Here is a 17,334-nt window from a genome sequence, read left to right as displayed (position 1 = left end):
TAAGTTAATTTAGAAAAAAATATAACATTGTATGCTTAGAGAAACTCAAGATTTTTTCTGAAGTCTTTTATTAAAATAATAAACGTCAAGTTGCTTACATCGAAGGCTTAAGAGCAACGATTGCAAAATGTCTGGGCGATATTACAGGATTAAATAAGTCAATCAGATAGCTACGTTGATATCCCAATTCCTTCAGGTACAACAGGCGGTCCAAAAGTATCAAACTCTCTAGAACCGGAGCAAACGACATGCGTACGAGGTAGAAAAGGTCCAAATAATGCTTTTCCATTGCGTATTCTTGCAATATCAATTCTAACTCGGTATCCCCGATGGCGGCTAACCAAGGCGCGTCTAATTTTGAGGCACATTTTTCAACATATTCCTTAAAATCCTCAAATTTTCGCACTTTACCCACCTGAAGTTCGTTTTTCAGGTGCGGAGCATGCCGGCAAACTAAAATCTCTAGCAGGGAACGATAATATAGCGTCATATTCGGCAACTCCTTGGCATCCAAGGTTCTTTCTATAGACTGAGCGGCCAGCATCCTGGCATTTCGTCCAAGGCGAACCTTTTTCTGCTGCAGATACTGACTCAGTGGAAAACCGAAATCAGTTTGCATGTCCATTAAAGCCTTATTTCCAAAAAATTCATTCGTTGAATAGCGCTCCCGTAGCAAATGATAGCAACAACCTATGTTGCATAGGATCCGGCAATCCGATTGGGCGTGGAAAACTTGCAGGCAAGTGGAAGCCAGATTTCCACAGGTATGAAGACCAGTTAGACAAATTTCACTAGTTCCTTTCTTTGAAAAGTGTTGCTCCAACAAATCCCCAAAATTGATTTCGGTGGTTATAAATCTAGCCGTGGTTTTGTAGTTTTCCAAAGCTGGTACAGGTTTAGAAGAATCTCTGATAGGTGATTTCTTACCACGCCTCTTCGGCGTGATGCCCTGACTTTGGAGCTCGGCGCGTTCAGTCAAGCCATTCCAAGCGCGCTAAAATAAAAAACGAATTAGATTAAAATATAAATTCAAAATTTAGTTTAGCGGCGATAACATTTTACTACAACGTTTTCCAACACTGAAATATATCAAATATCTTCCATCTCCACGCATCTCTTCTTCTTTCCCACAACGCCGGCGCTATTTTCACGCATTTTCTTGTTTTTCTTAAATAAAGTAGCAAAAATCAAATAAACACCATGTCGGCTGGTATGCCCATCAACCCCAAGCCATTCTTGAATGGCCTCACAGGAAAACCGGTGCTCGTGAAGCTGAAGTGGGGACAGGAGTACAAGGGCTTCCTGGTTTCCGTGGATGGATACATGAACATGCAGCTGGCTAACACCGAGGAAGTTATTGAGGGCTCCGTCACCGGCAACCTCGGCGAAGTGCTCATCCGCTGCAATAATGTGCTGTACATCAAGGGCATGGAAGACGATGACGAGGAGGGCGAGATGCGCGATTAGATTGAATGGAGGAGCACCCACAACTTAGCTTAAGTCTTATGAAATAAAGCTATATTTATTTTGTAGTAAAAAAAATACCTGTAATTTACGATTTCGGCTTAGAGCGTTCTCCGTGTTTGCAGCATTGGCATCGATGCCGAGGACGTGGTGACCGTACTGGAGCGCCAAGCGGGATGACAAGTAGCCCTTACCGTCGCCCGCATCAACAATGTAACATCCCTGATTGCAATTTTTAACAAGATGATCTATTAGAGCCGCCGTAAGCTCAACCTGGAATAATCTGATTTATGTCTCGAAGGATAATGGCTTCTCCAACTCACCTCATGACATTTTTTGGCACTCATGAACTCACGAATACTTAGTTGAGTGTGATTTTCATCTCCATCTATAAGTTGGTCCACCGTGGTCAGCAATTCCAAATGATTGGACAAGCGCTCCTGTTCTCCTTGGGCAAGAAAACTTTCCCAATTCGGAAACTTGCTTTTACTACGACAAGATTGCCAAAACAACTCTTCTATGGCCAGCTCAACGTCTTCCCTGCACCCAATTTCCTTCCTCAAGGCATCGGGAATAAAAGTACTCCAATGAAAATCCGTCAGGAAGTTCACCATATGGCAGTTGACAAAATCCCAGTGAGGGTTTAGGAAATCGATGAGACCATCAAGGCGTTTCTGCAATTGTGTTACTCCCACCCTGGACATGGTGCTAGAAGCTGTAATCCTTACGTTCGGAGCTAGGTTGGCTTGGAGATGATGCTTCAGCACTTTTCTTAGTTCCCAAGAGGGCACGGAGACGTCGATGGGTGTTTCTGATAGTTTCTACGGCTCCGATAATGTCTGCTTCCGGGTCGTTGGTACGAGGGAACTGCTCTATAAGTTCACGAAGCTGTTCCAGACTGCGCTTCACTTTCTCCGTATGATTTAGTTGCTGCTGGGCCACCACTTGACCTAGAATCCTTCCCAGCTCCTCACCTAGTTGTATGCCTTGGGCGTAGCCGAGCCGGTAGCCCTCCTCGTTGCCCTGCTCCTGTCCGTCGGCTAATCCCTCGTCGTAACCCTGGCGAGCGTGCTTCTCCTCCGTCAAAACAATGTCGTCAAACAAATCGTTTATATCCCGCGGCGGAGTGGACATTATTTGAATCTCTCCGTTTACCACCCTGTTCCAGAGCCTTCAGACTCCTGTAGAGCTTTTACGTTGTGTCTTTAAAAATATTCAAGTCTATTCTAGACCTTTTATTAAGTTTTTTATTTAAATGTCGTTCAATGTGTTTAAAATCCTCAATGTGGAATAACTTAAATAGTTTTACAACACTGTAGATATGTAGCTAAACAGAACCTTATCAGGGCTGTAGATATAAGGGGGTTACACCAAGTCACGACTTTTTAAAAAAACCCTTCTTTAAGTTTTGGAATCAATGTTATAATACTAAGATAATAATATTTGTTAGTGATACATATTTACATACATAGATTGATAATATTTGTAGTGATACAGGCATAATTAAGTTCATTTCAAGATTTAGAACAAGTAAATTATAATTTTTTGTTTAAGCTTTTTGTTACACCAAAAAACCAAACTTTGAATTAAAATCAAAAAATTGTAAATTTATGAACAAAAAAAAACGTTTTTTAATAATTTTAATGTCATTGTTTTGCACCTGATAACAAAAAATTAAACTTGTAATCATGACATGACACTTTTTTATGCTTTTGCTTTATTTTTTTATGGTTCTTTTAAATTTTAGTATGTTTTTAAGCCGGCTAATCCACAGGCGGTCCATATCAACGAAAAATACGCTATCTCCGGATTGTTGGAGGTATAAAATCACAAGCGAAATGTTAAAAAGCCTTAGTTGCTCGCGAAGTTTTGATCCCGGTTGTGTGTCCGGCTTTGGGGTTGTGCGTAAAAGTAAAAAACCAAAAAGCATCCCATTCCAACTTAGAAATTTGTGTTTAAAAACTATTTTTTTGGTGACCTACTAGTTTTTCTTATCTAAGCAATAATAAATAAAGATAACCAAGTGAAAACTACTAAAAGTTTCAGCTAAAAACTTAATTACAGAAGGGATTAAATCGAATCTGTTTAGCTACCGCCTTGCTAGAACTATTCACCTCCGATGGCTTTAACTGAAGTCCTCTTCCTTGTGGTGGCTGCCCTGGTGGCAGTCTACTTGTGGTTCCAGCGTAATCACACCTACTGGCAGCGAAAGGGAATACCCTACATTCCACCTACGCCAATTATCGGCAACACAAAGCCGGCTTTTACATTGGAGACTTCATTTGGACTCCACCTTTCCGATATCTACAATGATCCTCGGGCGCAGAACGAAGCTGTCGTGGGCATCTATGCCCTAAACAAGCCCGGACTAGTTATTCGTGATGTGGATTTGATCAAGTCCGTGCTGATCAAGGACTTCAATAGGTTCCACAATCGCTATGCCCAATGCGACCCACATAGAGATCCCTTGGGCTACAACAATCTTTTCTTTGTGAGAAACAACCACTGGAAGGACATCCGGACTAAGCTGACTCCTGTTTTTACGAGTGGAAAGATAAAGCAGATGTACCCACTAATTCAAGAGGTACTGTTTGTGGCAACTAGTTCTTTATAATATGATTTAATCTCTTATTTTTTAAGATTGGCAAGGATCTTGAAGCTGCCCTAAAAATACGCGACGAGAAAAGCTCTGGCAAGTACATCACCGAGATTAAGGATATCTGTGCCTTGTTTACCACTGACAGCATTGCCTCCATCGCATATGGTATTCGGGTAAACAGTCTGGAAAATCCCAATGCAGAGTTCCGCAAGTATGGACGCAAAGTATTCAACTTTACAATATTCCGAGCCAAGGACTTTTTTGTATCCTTTTTCTTGCCTAAACTGGTCTCCTTATTGCGAATCCAATTCTTTCCACCGGAGCTCGCCTCTTTTATGAGGAAAACAATTAGACATGTGATGGAGGAGCGGGAGCGTACGGGTCACGTTCGTAACGACCTCATTGATATTCTGGTGGCTTTACGGAAGGAGGCGGCTGCGGAACCGTCAAAACCACATTATGCTCGTAACCAGGACTTTCTGGTGGCCCAAGCGGGTGTGTTCTTCACTGCTGGCTTCGAGACTTCCTCTTCGACCATGTCCTTCGCCCTCTACGAGTTGGCCCAGCACCCGGAGATGCAACAGCGCTTGCGCGAGGAGATCAACGAGGCCCTGCTGGAAGGTGGTGGCAGTTTAACCTATGAAAAGATCCAAGGCTTGGAGTACCTGTCCATGGTTGTGGATGAGGTTCTGCGTTTGTACCCGGTGCTACCGTTCTTGGACCGAGAGTATGAAAGTATCCAGGGTGAGCCAGATCTCTCGTTGAAGCCCTTTTACGACTTTTCTTACGAGAATGGAACTCCAGTGTTTATTCCAGTATTCGCATTGCATCGCGATCCAAAGGTAATATAGTTACTTCCCAAAATGTTTCTACAGAATATTAAATTGATTCAAATATGATAATATATAAGTATTTAATATATATGTAATTGATATTTTCAGTATTGGAAAAATCCCAACCAATTTGATCCGGAACGCTTTTCCCCCGAGAACCGTAAGAACATACAGGCTATGGCTTATCTGCCCTTTGGTACCGGACCACACAACTGCATCGGCAGCCGGATTGGCCTGCTCCAGAGCAAAATGGGGCTGGTGCACTTGCTCAAGAATCACACTGTTAGGACGTGTGCTGAAACAATTAAGGAAATGAAGTTCGATCCCAAAGCTCTCTTGCTCCAGGCTGACGGGGGTATTCATCTGGAGCTTATCAACGATCGTCTCTATGACCTCAGTACTGCTTAACTCCGATAAATCAATCAATAAATCATACTAAGAATAAATAACTTCTTTAAAAAATTGCAAATTGCACCTGTCGAGGTACTTTTAGTCATAAAAAATATAAAAGCATCTTTTGGTTGATTAATTTATTCAACTGATTATAAGACTTTGCTAATTTGGCATGCGCTTGAGCACAGAATTTAGAATTCTATCTAGAGATTGTTATTGCATCTAGTGCTTAAAGCCACCAAAGGCACTTAACTGGTGATAAAGCTAGATAGTAATAGTGTAAGAGTTAAAAGACGATTTTCCCAGTTTGTCCATTAGTTCCACACGTCGTCGTCGTCAGAGCGCTGCTCTTCGCTTGATTGAGATCCCTTGCGTGGCTGCACCGGAGGGGGTATAACCCGCGAGAGCTGTTGCAACAGCGGATTTCCAGACGTGGACTCCCCAGGATTTTGGCTCCCAGAAATTCCCTTTCGTCGCAGCATGAGTTTATTGTGCAAATCGGCCATAAGATCTCCCGAGGCAGTTTCTCCTGCTTTGGATCGCTTCGAGTCAACTGCATCAAGTGGAGCTGCTGCTGGTGACCGAAGACGTCCACCACCTACTCCTCCTGCATTTCGGATGGCAGCCATAAGCTCCGAGCGCGGATCTACTGTAGTGGGAGGGGGTGCTGGCATCCTTAGTGGCGTCATGGGAGATGGGGAAAGCGGTTTGACGGCTCCCTTGGTTGGAAAAGGTGGGGGTGACGGTGGTTTTTTGGTCTGTAGTGGAGGCGGTGGTGGTGGCGGTGGTGGAGGAGGAGGTGGCGGTAGTGCTGAAGGGGGTGTGACTCCAACACTATTCTTTCTTGTCGGCCCCGGAATGTGAGTTTGGGCTGCGATGGCCTGCACCGTGATCTCCTGCTCTTCCACCTCCAGCCTAGACAAGTCAGGCAGATCCCCGTATTGATAGGACGGTGCAATGCGAATTTTCTCCTCTACCGGCTGATAATGCAAATCATTGGCGATGCCGGGAAGATCAGGTAGGTCCAGCGGCACTTCGATGGCGGGCGCAGCTTCAGCAGCGGGGTTGTAGCGTAAGTCCCCGGCAGGGGTGGCTAACTTGGTGGCGCCATGGGCCAGGGAGTGGGGGGCTGGAGCCAGGAGATTTTCATCCGAGGTTCTCGCCAGGTTGTTGGCTGCCCGTTTAGCACTCTGCGGAGGCACTGATCGTTTCCAGTCATTCAGATCTTCTCCAAACGCAAACTCGTCGGTGTTAAAACGCATCAGAGATGTTACTGATCGTACTCCGTCTTTTGGCAGGGCTCCCAGTCCGGAAGTACGATTGGTCAGCTTCCGCTCAGCGACCAGCGGCGCCTCGTGCTCCTGCTCGGCCCGCACATGAAAGAAGACGGGTTCCTCATCGGGCTTCTGCTCTTCGGAGGCACCAGCACCGCTGTTGAAGCGCCGGCTGTACTCCGGCTGCTGCTGCTGGCGGGGCTCCTCCGTCTCCATCAGCGATCTGGCCACCTGCGTGAAGGTGGCGGGCAATGGAGTCAGGACGTCGCTGGCCGGGAAGCGGGCGGGTGCGAAGATCTGAATGGCCCGTTTCGAGCCGACGAGAGCATCGATTTTCGCCTGGGCGCGCTTCACACGACTGTTTATGTCCTCAACCTTTGCACCATTCCTGGCCAAGCGGGCATCGATCCGCTCGAAAATCGAATTTATCGTTTTGTGTAGACAGTCCAGGGACTGGGCTGCTCTGATTATTGTCTCCTCATGGTGCAGGTCGGAAGGGATCATCGACACCTGGAAGGCGTTGCGCAGGAATGGGCGGGAGTCGTCCATTATATTTGCTAATTTTCGAATCGTTCACATATTGCACAGTGACCAATGCATTAAACAGTGTTGCCAGGGTGCCAAAGGTTACATTGAGATGGGACCGTATTCGGATCCAGATCCGAAAACCACCCTCCAAATAGTTTGAACGGTAGTGTTGGTGCAGGTGCGAGGTTTAATTATCATCAATGAACGGTCACACCCAGATACACATTCATGAAAAATACATCGCAGTTGTTACGTGAAAGTTTTCAAACGCTAATTTTTATTGTTTCTAAGTGCTTTCAAGGAAGATTTACTTCACAAAAGTGTCTTGAAGTGATTGAACCAATGTATTAGCACAAAAAGGTAAGTTTTCAAAGTGATGGAACGAAGAAAAAGAGTAAAATATGTGAACAAAGGAGTGCGTGTCTGCGAGAACTGTTTTAATAAACGTGGCTTCACCTTGTGAAAATGTAGTCATTCGTGGCAAAAAAAGATATGCTTAAACAATGCAATGTTAGTTTGCAACGTGAAACGTTCGAATAAATCCAAATTTGAATCCAAATCAAAATTTAAATGGCGATTTTATGCTATTTTACGGACCCAAGCCTCGTGAAAAAATGTCTCTGTCGCCATATTGAATTTGAACGCGCGTGTGTATATGTATATAAACATATACATTGGTCGGTGGGTAGTTTGGGTTTTTAGTCACTTCGACTTGCGTGATTGTTTTGTTTGGAATTTCTTTATCTCGGGCCCCTGCTCTGGTGGTTGTGAACAAATTAAATTTTATGTTCTAATAAATTTTGTTATCTTTTAGCGAAAACCAACAACTGCGTACTTCACCAAACCAAATACCTTGACCAGAACCGCATCCTGGATCAAGGAGGTAACCCACGGGATACTGACAGTGAAATGGAGCAACTGTTTCAGAGCTACCGTGATGATGAGCGCCGCATCGGCGAGGAGTACCTGTCCAGCCTGCAGGACCTCAACTGCAACAGCAAGCCGCTCATCAATATGCTCACAATGCTCGCCGATGAGAACATCAACTATGCCCATGTCATAGTGAAAGTGGTGGAATATTATATCAGCCAGGTTAACAAAACAAAGCTAATTTACCTAAAGACTAGACACCCAGCACACACACAGTGAACACAAAGTGAACAAAGTACTTACCGGCCGTCGTCGGCGGTTGTAACGTCACAAAAGTGATTCTCCGATCGAAATTGTGATAGAATGTGATCAATTACAATTGTTTTGCGGAGTCTGTTCATTCCCAAAGAAAACCAACGAATGGAAACTATACTATGTTGCGTATAAAAGGTCGACCGCCGCGGCATTCGTTAGTTTTCTTTCGTGAATAAGCAGAATCCCATTCTCTTATAATGCTAGTTAGGTTTCCTTATCTTAATACGTATCGCATAATCTGGGTTTTAAGCAGAGACTGATATTAGTCCTCCACGAAGGTAAGACGTTTAATCTGCTCCTATATTCGTTTCTTTTTCTACTTTGGTTCCCGGAGTTTAAAGCTAACAACAAAAAAAGAAAAATGCAATAAAAAGAGAAAATACTTAAACAATTGTCACCAAGTTGTCTTTTATTTTATACAAAAACATTGACTGCTTACATTCAATCCCAAAGGATGTGCAGCAAGTTTTGTATTGCCGAAAGAAGAGAATCCAGTTTTGGTAAAAGTAATCAGAATTTAGGCGACCCTAGTAACACTTAATACTACAATTTTTTTTGCCCATTTTCACGGTTGATTTCCCATTCCGCATTTCGCCCACGTTGTACACCAGGAACAGGGGACAGACATGTAATATTTATCATACTCGACCACATTTAACCCTCCGAAATCATTGAATATTGTACGTATATGTATGTAGTTTCCCCACGCGAGGCCCCCGATTTTCGTAAATGTTTCCCCTTGAGATAAATCGCCATAGTTGCTAGCATTCGGCCGCTTTACCTTGGAGATATCAAAATAGACTTTGTGCCCAGCAGCCGCTGCCGTTGATGACGCCGCTGGAAGACTGATGATCCTGCTGATGTGTCTGTCTGTCTGTCAGTGTCGTGTCTCTCGAAGATCTCTACCTTCCTCTGTCCGCAGCCCAGATCGCGACTTACTCGCAGTCACTTATTGTTCTCAATTCTTACCTATTTTACCAAACTTCTAACAGGTGGCGCCCGAATTTAAATTGCCCATACTATATTTAATTGATTCGATAGTAAAGAATGTGAAAAGCAGCTACGTCCAGTTATTTGGGCAATGCATAGTCAAAATATTCCTGCACGCCTTTGAGTCGGTAAGTGTTTCGCAGCTTACGTGTTTATACAACATTTCATGGTCGATTATTTGCATATTTGTTCCGCAGGTGCAACACTCTCAGTCCCAGGTTCTCGAAAAGGTGCGCGAAAGAATGTATGCCCTGCGCCAGACCTGGAACGAGGTCTTTCCTCCATCTAAAATGTACGCCCTGGACGTTCAGGTGAAGCGTATGGATGGTAACTGGCCCATTACCGCCAAGCAGCCAACCACCGGCAAGATCCACGTCAATCCGGCGATTCATGTAAATCCAGACTTTCTTAAAACGGTATGGAAATAGTTGGGACTCCAAATAGGATAATACTTATATTGATTTACCCATCTAGGGAATGGTTCCTGTAATGCCTGTTAACTCTACACTGCCCAGCGACATGGAGGAAATTCTCCAGGCCAAGACTAGGGAGCTGCTTGAGCTCAAGAAGCGCAAACTCGAGCTCGAACTGGAGCAAACTAAGAAGCATTTGGAGGAGCAGGAGCGACAGCTCAACCAGGCCACGGACGCTATGTCTGCGGTGCCTACGGCTATGCCAGCTCCAAACTCTTCAGGTGCCGTGCGGCCAACCATAATAGACCCATCCATGATGGGGGCGATACGTCAGCCACGACCCCCAGCACCAGCCGGTAATGCTGCGGCCATGCCAGTGGGCCAATCGGTAAGCGTTCATTAAGAGGTGTTTAAGGCACGATAGCTATAAGGTTGTTTCCGATTTGCAGCAGTTTGCAATCAAGCCGAAGGTTAATCCTGTCAATCCGGCGTTACTGAACTCTGTGCGGCAGCGCGATCCCCGTCTTGCCCGGCAGATGCAATCACAAGCACCGCCACCGACTTCGACTCGAAGTGATCCTCGCCTCGAGGGCAAGTCGAACTCGGCCAGCTCGCAAAAATCTAGTCGATCGCGCAGCAAATCGCCTGTGCGTAACAGCAGCAGTCGCTCAGGAAAGAGCAGCAGCTCGCACCACAGCAGCTCCTCCAGCCGCAAGCGCAGCGAGTCGAAGAGCTCCACGGCCTCCTCGTCATCGTCAGGATCTGAAGTACGACCCAAGGGCGGCAGTGGGACCGGCAGCTCTCAGTCTCCGGGTAAACGGTCTAGCAAGCAGTCGTCCAAGGAGCACGGGGAGCGTTACGCTCGCAACGGTTCACCAACGGGATCATCGAAGAGAAAGAGCTCCTCGCCAAGCAGCTCGCCATCGAAGCCCAAACGCAGCTCGTCAAGCAAATCCTCTTCCTCAAGAGGGAAGTCATCGTCGGTTCGATCACGCAGTCGTTCTCCGGTATTCATGGACCTGGGTTTGCACAGCAAGTCCCCAGAGAGAAAGGCGGCAGCACCTACATCTTTTCCTCAAACGGTCAGCTTACCGTCATCATCAGCAACAGCTGCTAAAGCTCCAAATGATTTAGAGAAACGTAAGATACAACTTTTAATTCTAATTTTGCATTTGTTAGCCAACAACCAAGTGGACATCGACTTGGAACTTAGCCATATCCACAGCGTAGTAGAAAGTGCAGAAATTACGTACCAAACTGGCGGCACACGATGGCTTAGGCAGGGGGGCGGGTTGGCATTGGCGGGTTGACTCGTTGCGGGGAGGATTCGTTGTCCTGTGATTTAATCTGTGATCGGCATGGTCTCCTCATGGGGGAGAACCATGGGTGATAGTCGCTAGAACGTTGTTTGATTTCAACTCCTGCGAAATGGCTAGGATCCATCCAGGATCACCAAAACTATTTTCCTAAAGATCAGTCATGAGAGAGTTTTTTGATTTGATGGAACTCGTTTCAATCTCCGCTTTTTTCTGGCCCAGTCGTTGTGGATTGTAGGCAATTGATTTCATTTTAAGGCAACTAAATCGATCTCATAATACCTTTACGCCATATTTTCTTATAAATACTTAAGCTTTCGTTAAAGAACTCTTAACAATTTTACGATTTCTGAACTAAAGTGTAAATAAAATGTGTTGAAAACCTTTTGCATTCCAAGTTGTTTTAATTAATGCAAAAACGTAGCCTGGTGCCGCCTTTGGTGTGATTTAAATTTTATCCTACTCGTACTATTTATAAATGTTAAACGAAACAGTAAACCTTAATTGAACTAAACCAAAACTAAATAATGATAACTGTGAAGTATTTGCTGTACCTCGAAACTGACTATTGATAAAACCGATTAGATGAAGAGAAACAAAAATAAAATAAAGACTGCAGTTTTAATTTGTTGTTGACACCCACGTAAATCCTAAGAGCCATTCTTCACGCTGATCAAAATGAAAAGAATGCCGTTCGGAAAGCTTGTTGTAACCCAGATTAAGTTTATTTTTGTTTTAAGCGTACTTTGTGGTTGGCTTCGATGTATATGAAGGCCAGCTAGTGGTATCTCTTATGTATATCTGTATTATTTTGTATTTGTAGAACGGCACTTTTACCCTTTAGTATATACTTTCCATTAAGTATCACATTTTTTTTATACATAGCCTAACCCCGATTACGCCACAGCTCTCGATCGGAGCTCGCGGGCTCCAATCCCATACTATTTATTTATTTCTTTCACTAATTTCTCTAGCCTTATTGTTGTGCCTGGTGTTTGTTGATCTTTTGCTCCCCTTATGATTTCATTATTATTTTGCCCCCAATCCCCCCTCGGTTTGATTTGCTTAGCACTTTATGCCTCATTTATCCTCCCGATTTCCCCCGTTGAATTCATCTGATTATGATTACCACCTTCTCTCTGCCGTAAAAATAAAAAGTGTGCCCAAAAGCAAAATCATTTTCTAGCAACATTTCAAATACTTGAACCAGGCCCTCCTCCAGCTCCTTCATGTCCGCCAATTATAGATGTATCGAGTAAGGACATTGACTTGAGGCGTCCAAAGACGCCGCCTCCCCCGACATTCGACTCACCGGAATCGCTCGACCAGATGCCATGTAGCAGCAACAGCGGCACAACAATACTTGCTAGCGGCGTCTCCAACGCCTCCTTTTCATCGTCCGACGCATCCACTTCTAAATTACCCGCAAAAGTGTCGTTCAAAATACAAAAACAGTTTAATAAATTAGAAAAATCTACAGCGAATCTATCAACAGCATCACTGCTAAATGTCGCCTCAGCAGCAGCTCCAACCAACGCAAGTCTAGTCAGACCATCATCGTCCAGCCTCTTGGCCTCATCAGTTGCCTCGCAGGGTAATGTATCTGAGGCTCTGCAGCAGTCGATCTCCAAGCTACTGAAGGTCCAGGGCGTTACTGGGGTCGGTGAAAAGCGGCCGGCCGATCCTTTGCATCCGGAAGTTGATCTTGAGGAGAAACCCCCGCAACAGAAACGCAGCAAGTCAGCCAAACTGGACGCGTAAGTTGTTGCCTAAAAACTTTCATTAGAAATACTATAATTTTGGACACTTTTTAGTCTATTTGGAAGCGAGGATGTGGATTTGCGTCGCGAGATGCCTGTAGGAAAGCCAAGTCCCTCAGGAGTTATCGTGGTGGAGGACGACTCCATGGATAACTGCGATGTAAGTCAACCTTAGCTATTTGACTTCGATTTTTATTCACAAAGATTTGTTCACCTTAGCACATAACCAAAGCCGGTCTGCCTTCAAAGCAGCCAACCCTTCAGGAAATTCGCGCCAAGTTGGCCAAATCAGCTCGTCTTGAAAACAAGACAAGCAAGTCCGGTAAGTAATTCTTCAAGGAACCATCAACCAAGACTCAATATTGGTTATTTCCAGACAAGGGTAGAGATCAAGCCGTTATCCAGCGCCACAAGCAGCTGGCCGAGCTAAGGACCAACGAAGACTCCCAGGAGGCACACGTCGAGAAGGTGCGCACGATTCTCAGTCAAGCGCATGAGATGCTCGAAAACCACAGTATGAATCAGGAGCAGTACAAGGATCTTGTGCAAAAGGTGGTGGCTATCAATGAGAATAGCAAGGTGAAGGACCCCCGCCGGCGCGATGATGATCCGGATCTGGAGCGAAATGCGGCCAGAGACGCAGTGCTGCGCAAACGAATTCCTAAACTGAAGGGCAACGAGAATCACTCCTCAGGATCGCCCCGCAGCGATGGCTCGCCCAGATACGATGATCCGCCAGCCAACGCTGCTGAGAAAACTTTGAACAAGCGAGACAAGTCGAAGAGGGAGAACAAGCGCCGAAAGCCCAGCAAATGGGGTGAGCAGGTGGATCCAGCTGCGGCCCAAAGAGCTGCCTGGCAGCTGGCCAATGCCAACAACAATAACAACAACAACAATAAGCGCGCTGGATTCAGAGGCATGCCATGGCAACAGCCGCCGGCACTCGTGATGCCGCAGTCAGCAGTGCCACCGCCTCCACAGCCGCCTTCGATGATGGGTCTGCCGCCTGTCCCTCCAGTTACAATGGCTAAGGCCATCAATTCACTGGACAATCCAATGGCGGATGTAGTTCGCAGCATTACCATTGACGGCGGTTCCAAGGAGATTCGCTTCTACAACCAAGTGGCCATCATCTTCATGGACGGCGATGAGCCGCATGAAATTGGCTTTCAGCATGGCCAGCGTGTGATCCTCATCGACAACAATGAACCACTGCCCCTTTGTTTTAACGACGACTATAAGCCGTTCCAGCTTGACGGGCAGTTGCATCGCATCCGCTTCGGTTTTCCCTCACGGGAACTGTACATCGACGATCATTGGTATGAGATCTACTTTGGAGGACCCCCAGTCTCAGTGCCTATTGGGAATAAGATTCATGTACTAAAGGCGGAGGGTCCTCCCCCAAATGTGGACATTGGTCGTGTGCGTCGAGATCTGGTCGTTGGAAAGATCAACATGATAGTGGATGCCCATACAATTGTGCCTCTCTTCTTGGACGCCAGGCAACAGACTTTCCAACTAGGAGCCGAGCAGCACTCGCTTCAGTTTGTAGACAGCTTCCATTACGCGCTTTTGGATGGTCAGCTGCAGAAAATCGAGTACGGTGGCCTTCCAAAGGGAATGAAGTTGAACGGTGGTCGCAGCTGCTTCATAAGATTCGGCACTCTGCCCAAAGGTGTTGTGGCTGGCAAAACACACGTGGCGGATATGGTTTACATTAAGACCGAAGCTCCTGCCGAGCCACCCCAACCTCCGCCGCTGATTGTTAAGCAAGCTCCGCCTGTGGAGCAGCCCGCAGTGGTGCCTTCTGCAGCTCCGCCAGTCTCCCTGCCAGCGGCAGCAGCAGCCTTGGGCAGTCTTAACATCAATGAGCTGTTCCAGAAGCTCGTTTCCTCGGGAATAATTGGTGGAACTGCACCTGTTGCAGCTGCAACAGCCACCCCGGCTTCATCAGCCCCGAAGGAAGCTAATCTTCCTCCAGTGTCTTCAGAAGATGCAGGTCCGACGGCTACGCCAGTTCCTACGCCAGCTGCTCCGCCCTCGGAACCCATTAAACGCATTAACCTCCACAAGCCCGAGACTATTAAGACTCGTCAGTCTGCGGTGATCGCTACTCTTTATCTTGGCATGCAATGCAGTAGCTGTGGAGTGCGGTTTCCGCCTGAACAGACGATTAAATACAGCCAACATCTGGATTGGCACTTCCGGCAGAACCGCAGGGAACGTGACTCTACCCGAAAAGCCACCTCGAGGAAGTGGTACTACGATCTCAACGATTGGAGGCAGTACGAGGAAATTGAGGATGTCGAGGAGCGTGAGAAGAACTTCCTGGAGGCGCAAGGTCAACCCGGGGGACCAGATGCGATTGATGAACTCTCCCAGCAGCGATCGCTGGACTCGCCGATGCCAACGTGTGCCGCCGGAGCTGACGATGTGGACCGCAGTTGCGACATGTGCCACGAGAAGTTCGAGCAGTTCTACAACGAAGAGCTGGAGGAGTGGCATCTCCGCAGCGCCATCCGGGTAGAGGATAAGATCTATCACCCACTGTGTTATGAAGACTACAAGGCCTCTTTGAATCCTCCGGCTGTGGAAAAAATAAACGGAGATGTTAACATGAACAACAGTGACGACAATGCCATGGATACGCTTATCAAGGTGGAAGAAATCGATGACGATGATGATGGTAAGTTAAAGTAGCAGTTTAAAAATGTCCATTTCTTAACTTCTGATTTCTTGAACAGAGCCTGCCAAACCATCCCAAACCATGTTTGATGATGATGATGATGATGTCATTGTTCTGCCAAACGAAGAACCCAGCGTTACCGAAATCGTCGACGATGATGATGACGAGTACATCCCCGGCAACGTGACAAGAGCGGAAATGGGAAATGAGTCCCAGGACAAGACCGAGTCCACTTCGGCGGGCAAAGAAACGGAGAAGCAGCCAGACGACTCTGAAAAGCACTCACAGAGTGAGTCCGATGTAGCCAACGAGTCAGATGTAGAGATCCAGGAGCCAAACATTCCCTTCACCGATTTGGACACGTACGTGGAGAAGGAGATCGACGACGAGACCAGGGCGGCGATGCTCAACGTAAAGATTAAGGAGGAGCCCAAGGACGATTACGAGGATGACGAGGACGACGGTTTTGAGGATGTCGGCACTGTGGTTCCACTTTTGCCTCTTCCCGAGGACGAGATCTCCATACACAGCAGCGGTAAGTATCTTAGTTCCTTAGCAGTTCTTAATCAAGTTGCTCACTCATCTGGAACCATGGCAGAAACACAAACGCAGACCATCGCCTCGTCGGCCTCGCCGACCACCATTGAGAGACCGGCATCTGTGCTATCCCTGTCATTACCCGCCAACGAAGCGGACGACCTGGAGCCGGCAGAGACGGGTGGCTCTGTCGCTGAGCCAGAACTGAACGGAGAGCAGGCGCAGGAGACTACCCACAACCTGAGCGCAGCGGGTCCGGCGTTACCTTTGGCTAGCATAGTTAATAAAATAAAGATAAATATCACTAAGAATACAAGTAGTAATAGTAATAATAGTGCCTCCAACGCCACCGCCATGCCATCTTCATCGTCGGCGACGACGGACTCGCAAGTATCAGCCATCAGTGTCATCGGAGGAGCTGGAGCTGCATCAGGTGTATCCGGATCCGGAGAAGCCACGCAGCAGGTGAACGCCATTCAAACGATTTCCACCATTCCAGTGCTGTGCGGCGGAAATACGTTCGTGCCGAAGATTGCTACCAGCACTCCTTCCAGCGTCATAAGCTCGATCTCTGTGATTGGAAGTAGTTACGGCAGTGGCAGCAGCAGTAACAACGGAAGCAACAGTCGGTCAAGCAGTTCCGTGCCTTCAACGGTTGCCGGGACAATTCCTGCGGAAGCGGAGAAGTCGGCGGCCACACCTCCACCGGCTGCCGTGGAGCCAGATCCCGAGCCGGTGGTAGAACTGAAACCGGCGCTTCGGAACGTGACCCTCAAGCGTACGAAAAAGGTTCAGAACGGCATTGAGACCTCCGGCCTGTGTTCGATTATGTAAATCGATCGATCGGCGCACTGATATTCCTATTTTATTATTAATTCGATTATTTTTACACGTTACTTAGTTTTAGATAGCCGGCGCGATTATCTCTCGTGCTTTGTAGGTACCCAAAGTAGCTCCACATTTAGGGAGCTTCGTGCAAATACGCCTCAACATAACTTATTATCGAAAAAACTCGCAAAACTTAATAAAAAACCCACTTAAAAAAAAAACAAAGTATACATAATTTGTGATAATTTTATAACACTAGAAAACAAATCGGAATTCCCTTGTGTAATTATGTTTATTTTTTTATGCTGATTTGAAATAAAGCCAAAATGAATATCACAAAAATATTGAATTTGTATTTAGTCGATACTTCATATTAAATGCCTAATAAAACCCTATATCCAATTGCAAATCAAGATTTTTTATTATTAAAATCTCTATTTTTACGAGAAGTCTTTTATGATTGTACTCCAAGAACGGGAACATTTGAAATTCGCGCCATCTTCAGCGTTTTCCTGATAGAGTTACCAG

General features: G+C 46.2%; 6 protein-coding genes across 10 annotated transcripts; 3 read left to right on the top strand and 3 right to left on the bottom strand.

Annotated features, from left to right (window-relative positions):
* Window positions 1–74: 74 nt before the first annotated feature.
* Window positions 75–2,168, bottom strand: LOC108118847 (probable methyltransferase-like protein 25). The gene is made up of 3 exons (XM_017231747.3): window positions 1,788–2,168; window positions 1,546–1,737; window positions 75–994 (listed from the first exon to the last, which is right to left on the bottom strand). Exons 1-3 carry the CDS (start codon window positions 2,166–2,168, stop codon window positions 95–97), a joined length of 1,473 nt encoding a protein of 490 aa, XP_017087236.2. The 3' UTR covers window positions 75–94.
* SmF (small ribonucleoprotein particle protein SmF) lies at window positions 1,108–1,542 on the top strand. Its single transcript, XM_017231749.3, has one exon. It carries the CDS (start codon window positions 1,201–1,203, stop codon window positions 1,465–1,467), a length of 267 nt encoding a protein of 88 aa, XP_017087238.1. The 5' UTR covers window positions 1,108–1,200; the 3' UTR covers window positions 1,468–1,542.
* A 4-nt stretch (window positions 2,169–2,172) lies between the features above and the next one.
* Window positions 2,173–2,756, bottom strand: LOC108118848 (protein LTO1 homolog). Its single transcript, XM_017231748.3, has one exon. It carries the CDS (start codon window positions 2,596–2,598, stop codon window positions 2,173–2,175), a length of 426 nt encoding a protein of 141 aa, XP_017087237.2. The 5' UTR covers window positions 2,599–2,756.
* A 387-nt stretch (window positions 2,757–3,143) lies between these two features.
* On the top strand, window positions 3,144–5,409 carry LOC108118835 (cytochrome P450 6g1). The gene is made up of 4 exons (XM_070278398.1): window positions 3,144–3,375; window positions 3,511–4,048; window positions 4,105–4,905; window positions 5,005–5,409. Exons 2-4 carry the CDS (start codon window positions 3,584–3,586, stop codon window positions 5,302–5,304), a joined length of 1,566 nt encoding a protein of 521 aa, XP_070134499.1. The 5' UTR covers window positions 3,144–3,375; window positions 3,511–3,583; the 3' UTR covers window positions 5,305–5,409.
* A 2-nt stretch (window positions 5,410–5,411) lies between these two features.
* On the bottom strand, window positions 5,412–7,259 carry wash (WASH complex subunit washout). The gene has a single exon (XM_017231720.3). The coding sequence runs from the start codon at window positions 7,110–7,112 to the stop codon at window positions 5,604–5,606; it is 1,509 nt and encodes a 502-aa protein (XP_017087209.2). The 5' UTR covers window positions 7,113–7,259; the 3' UTR covers window positions 5,412–5,603.
* Window positions 7,260–7,291: 32 nt separating this feature from the next.
* On the top strand, window positions 7,292–17,134 carry Pcf11 (Pcf11 cleavage and polyadenylation factor subunit). 5 transcript variants are annotated; one of them, XM_070278396.1, is made up of 12 exons: window positions 7,292–7,451; window positions 7,906–8,183; window positions 9,269–9,394; window positions 9,464–9,682; window positions 9,741–10,067; window positions 10,132–10,819; window positions 12,476–12,752; window positions 12,810–12,915; window positions 12,975–13,077; window positions 13,132–15,441; window positions 15,500–15,976; window positions 16,040–17,134. In XM_070278396.1, the coding sequence occupies exons 2-12, from the start codon at window positions 8,001–8,003 to the stop codon at window positions 16,810–16,812; spliced, it is 5,589 nt and encodes a 1,862-aa protein (XP_070134497.1). In that variant the 5' UTR covers window positions 7,292–7,451; window positions 7,906–8,000; the 3' UTR covers window positions 16,813–17,134. The 5 variants fall into 5 exon arrangements, with proteins under 5 accessions (XP_070134497.1, XP_017087205.2, XP_070134498.1 ...); XM_017231716.3 differs by having other exon boundaries at window positions 10,129–10,819; window positions 12,206–12,752; XM_070278397.1 differs by having other exon boundaries at window positions 10,129–10,819; window positions 12,518–12,752; window positions 16,040–17,133.
* Window positions 17,135–17,334: the final 200 nt, after the last annotated feature.

The sequence above is a fragment of the Drosophila bipectinata genome, chromosome 2R (assembly GCF_030179905.1).
Source record: "Drosophila bipectinata strain 14024-0381.07 chromosome 2R, DbipHiC1v2, whole genome shotgun sequence".
Classification (NCBI taxonomy): Eukaryota; Metazoa; Arthropoda; class Insecta; order Diptera; family Drosophilidae; genus Drosophila; species Drosophila bipectinata.
The sequence above is the reverse complement of the archived record's forward strand: the minus strand, read 5'-3'. Positions and strand labels throughout refer to the sequence as shown.